The 4,956-nt window shown below is 37.8% G+C and overlaps 1 protein-coding gene across 1 annotated transcript; it reads right to left on the bottom strand.

Annotated features, from left to right (window-relative positions):
* Window positions 1-2,414: 2,414 nt before the first annotated feature.
* LOC138351896 (gastrula zinc finger protein XlCGF8.2DB-like) lies at window positions 2,415-3,038 on the bottom strand. The gene has a single exon (XM_069303994.1). It carries the CDS (start codon window positions 3,036-3,038, stop codon window positions 2,415-2,417), a length of 624 nt encoding a protein of 207 aa, XP_069160095.1.
* Window positions 3,039-4,956: the final 1,918 nt, after the last annotated feature.

Consider the following 4,956-nt stretch of genomic DNA (forward strand, 5'->3'; position numbering starts at 1 on the left):
CTGAGCTAGAGAAAGTCCATCTTTGGCTAACTGCCAACAAACTCACCCTAACATTGACAAAACGTTTTATATTCTGTTTGGCAATAAATCCTCTAATCAGATAAATCTCAAAATAAACAATACCCAAATTTGTAACAAATTAGATGGCAAATTCCTTGGCGTTCTCATCGATCACAAGCTGAATTTCCAGGGTCACATTCTAAATACATCAAAAAAAGTTTCAAAAACTGTTGGCATTCTTTCTAAGTAAGTAATTATCAAAAGAAGGCACCAAACCGGGAAGGCTATGTAGCACCATCAAATATGCAAAATAATCAGAGGGCGCTAAATATCACCAAGAATGCCAATACGAGAACAAAAACGCATAAGGCGAACGATATCAAAAGTATCCGAGTCACCAAGAATTCTATCGAGGGACAGGTGACCGCGAGGGCATTCTTTCTAAGATCAGATATTATGTACCCCGCCCTGCCCTGGTTACTCTCTATTACTCCCTCATCTATCCATACCTCAACTATGGTATTTGTGCTTGGGGTTCTACTTCCCAAACTCATTTACGTCCTCTTATTACCCAACACAAAGCTGCTATTAGGACAATATCCAACTCTGGCCCCAGACATCACTCGGTACCCTTACTCAAATCTCTGAATATGTTAGATATTAAGTCACTGCACATTCTCTCTTGTGTATTATACATATATAAAGCGCTGAACTGTAATGCCAATAATGACCTCAAAAGCTTCATTGAAGGTTGTAACAGAACCCATGAGCACCACACCAGAAATAAATACAGTTTTGATATTCCTAGAGTACGACTTAATCAAACTAGAAATGCTCTACAAATCAAGGGACCCAGAATGTGGAATGACCTTCCCAACCATGTTAAAGACATTACCTCTCTCAACCAGTTTAAGATAAAAACTAAACACTACCTAATAAATTCCCTGTAACCTACCTCACTCCTCTATTGTCAACCCATGTCTGTTATTTTTTTTAATCAACACTGTTTGTCAACCTATTGTATTTGTGCTGCTTTTTTAGTCATGTCCCCCCCCCCTTTTTTTTTTATCTTTATTTGTATTTGTTCTCAACACTTTTTATTCTTTATGCTCAATTAGTATTAAGTTCTAGATATTAATGTTTTTCTTGCCCGAAACGCATTGCGTAATAGTGGCTTTAGGCATTGTATGTACTAGCTCTATCTATATATCAATCTATTAATGTAACATCACTTGTATGTATGTACCTTACCTGAATAAACAGATTTATTTATTTATTTTATTTAAATAAATAATAAATACAAAATCATAATATAATTGCCAGTGAGGATAATATAATTGCCAGTCATGTTAATATATTTGCCAGTCATGCTAATTTAATTGCCAGTCATGCTAATATAATTGCCAGTCAGACTAATATAACTTCCAGTCAAGCTTTTTCACCCATAGGGTTACTGACTCATGTTGCCTCCTACCTTCTGCAACTGTAACTGCTATAACTGTGCTGAATTTCAAAGTATACCTGGAAAAGATCATCATGGCAAATGGGGATACCTTTGACAAGCCACCAGCTTCCTGTCCTTGTCGAGGCCACTAGGGTTAGTGGCCCTCAGGTAAATCAGTTAAGATATATTTCCAAGGCAATTACAGCATAACTGATAAAGCTAGGCTAGAGTAAATAATTTTTGACTGACAGATATAAATGCTAGTATGCCTACAATAAACTCTTGAGTAACACATTTCAAATCAAAAGTAGAACTCATAAATATGCAAAAACAAAAAATTAAAAATGAATATCAGTTTGCATATGAATCTGATGAGCTAATTTCTTGATTAATACACATTTCCCTACCAATAAAATTGTTGTTGTTGTTAAAAATTCGCTACTTGGAACAAAAAGTTCCAAGTAACACGGGCTATGGTGAGCCCGTAGTATTTAAAGTAAAATGATCTCATCTTAAGTATATCTCAGACTTATCTTCACCAGCTCCAATGCCAAATAATATTAAAAATATAATGTCCATAACTTAGCTACAGAGTATATTACATTTTAAATAAATTTCCAGAGAACAAAAATAGAAAGCACATCATTATTTACATAAATATGAAGAAAAACACATATAAAGCTGTTTTATCTCTGCTAAACTAAAGAGATATTTCTTTACTTATTCGCAATTTTTTGTTTTTCTAATGACAGCTTCTCTAGTCCTTGCTTGGTCTACGAAGAACATTTCATAAAAAAAAATATAATAAAATGTCTTTTAGATCTTGTCATTTTGAAGTGTATTTATCAAATAAAATACAGTATAACATAATTACCTCTGAAGGACATCCAACTGACATTGTGATATCACATAGTCAGCTTAAAGGTAAGTTAATATACCATTATGTGCCTCATTATCCTTCAACAGTCTCTTAATTATCTTCCACACTCAAAATGTCTAGCCTATCATCTGCATGTACCATCTTGTGCCTCTTCATATGTCCAAGCTGAGTGAATTTCTTCTCACACTCTGGACACTCATGAGGTTTATCACCCGAATGCACTAACAAGTGCTTTATCATACTTCCACGTGTTCTAAATTTTTTGTAACACTCGGCACATTCAAAAGGTCTCTCATCCGCATGAATCATCCTGTGAGTCTTCATACTTTCAAGACGACTGAATCTCTTCCCACACTCTGGACACTCATGAGATTTATCACCTGAATGCACTAACAAGTGCCTCTTCATACTTCCTAGATGAGCGAATACCTTCCCACATTGTGGACACTCATGAGTTTTGACACCTGAATGCACTAACATGTGAGTCTTTATCTGTTGAGGACGCGTGAATGCCTTCCCACACTGTGCACACTCATGGGGTTTGATACCTGAATGCACTAACAAGTGCGTCCTCATATTTCCACGCTGACTGAATGCCTTCCCACACTCTGGACACTCATGAGGTTTTACCCTTGAATGCACTAACATGTGAGTCTCCTTAAGTCCAAGACGGGTGAATACCTTCCCACACTGTGGACACTGGTGAGGCTTCATGTTCTTTATGATAGGTGCAGTGTGTTAAAGTTTTTTCCTCCGGGTGACGGCACGAGTGGAGATGGCGGGATACGCGCCAAGGCTTGAGTGTTGTTTCTTAAGAGTTAGACTCGATGTGAGCAATTGGAGGTCAATGGTGGTGATTCTTCTTTATGATAGTTGCAGTTTGTGTCAAGGTTTCCCTTAACTGCTTGTGCTGGATAAGTCCACTACCAGCTCACCATAGCCCGTGCTACTTTGAACTTTTTGTTCCAAGTAGCGAATCTTAAACAACAAACTTGTGCTGGATATCACCGGCTGGCGCTGCTGAAATGGCTGCTTACCCTCTCATCACCTAAACGTTCCAATATTTTTTCTGGTTCCGCGTATCTTTTTTCCAACTTTTTTTTTTTATACCTGGTAAATTAGAATTTACATTTGTATTTATCCTCATGTTTTAAATCAAAGAATGTACTTGGAATTGTTTCTTTAAACATAATGCCACACGATTATACTTTTTAAAGGAAACAACTCTCCCATAGCAGATGGGATACAAGACACTCAGTACATTGACAACAAATGGAAAGAGGCAGTCATCATTCCTATCCCTAAGTCAAACGGTGGCTACAGACCTGTCTCCTTAATATCCTGCTTTTGTAAAATGATGGAAAGGATTTTGTTAAATAGGCTACTCTACCTTGTAGGTGATAACATGTCCAGTAATCTCTTTGGTTTTGTCAAAGGCAAAAGTACTGCGGATTGTCTCTTTTAAGTGTTTGTCTAATATGGATGACAATTGTAGAGTTTTTGTTGATCTACAAGGAGCATTTGATAAAGCCAATGGGGAAGTAATCTTATACAAATTTGCCAATCTGGGAATAACAGGGAGATTGTTACACTGGATAAGGGATTATCTACAAGGCAGAAAAGGTCAGGTGTATTATCAGGGATGCATGTCTGAGGAACGGAGGTTTCAGTTAGGTACCCCACAAGGGGGAGTATTAAGTCCCACCTTATTCAATGTATTAATGAACAGATTAGCATCAGAAATGTATCCTCCAGGGGTCACGACGATCATATATGCTGATGACATTCTTATACAAGGCACTTCCGGGAACAAAATTCAAACTGCTCTTAACATACTTGGTACAACCTGTCACAAGTTAGGCTTAGTTATAAATGCAGATAAAACCAAATATGAGTATAGGAAACGAAGAAATATAACACTTACTCTAAATGGTGTGGAACTGAGCCGTGTTCAGAAGTACAAGTATCTGGGCATGTATGTTGGATACACATGTGAGAGTAAAAATGCTGAAATAAATCATATCAGCACCTTATGTAAAGCCCGTCTGCATCCTCTAAAAGCACTGGCTTTTTCTGGTAAAGGTGTTGGGGTACCTATCTTACGGATGTTATACATAAGCACTGTTCGGTCCCTGATAGACTACGCAGCACCCGTTTTGTCTTACACAGGCCAAGGCAGAATTAAAAAAATAGAGCTGATACAGAACGAGGCTATGAGGATTATTCTTGGATGTCAAAGAAATGCAATGATTGAAATAATGAGAATGGAATTAAATTTACAGTGTGTGTGATAGAGTCCGTGACATTAACACTAGAGTAGCTATTCGTTTCATGCGGAGAAAAGGAGGGGATAAGCTGTTTGAGAGCGTTCAGACCTGCTTGAGTGACGTACACACTTCCAGGAAACTGAAGGAGACACGCTACACGAGGGGATTAGCTCATGACCTCAGGGAATACGATGTACTTGACTGCTGTAAACCTTCTCGACAGGGTAATATGTCTGCTCCCTGGAAAGTACAGAAAATAGACGTTGAAATTGTACCCCTCAATGTGAAAAAGATTCATCATGAACCGGGACAATTACGGTGTATGTATGGAAGCATGATATCCCGGTTACCAAGAGGCAACAGTT

Source organism: Procambarus clarkii, chromosome 5, assembly GCF_040958095.1.
Source record: "Procambarus clarkii isolate CNS0578487 chromosome 5, FALCON_Pclarkii_2.0, whole genome shotgun sequence".
NCBI lineage: Eukaryota > Metazoa > Arthropoda > Malacostraca > Decapoda > Cambaridae > Procambarus > Procambarus clarkii.

Excerpts from the sequence above, each read along its gene's own strand:
- LOC138351896 (XM_069303994.1), bottom strand. The coding sequence starts at position 3,038 with ATGAAGCCTCACCAGTGTCCACAGTGTGGGAAGGTATTCACCCGTCTT.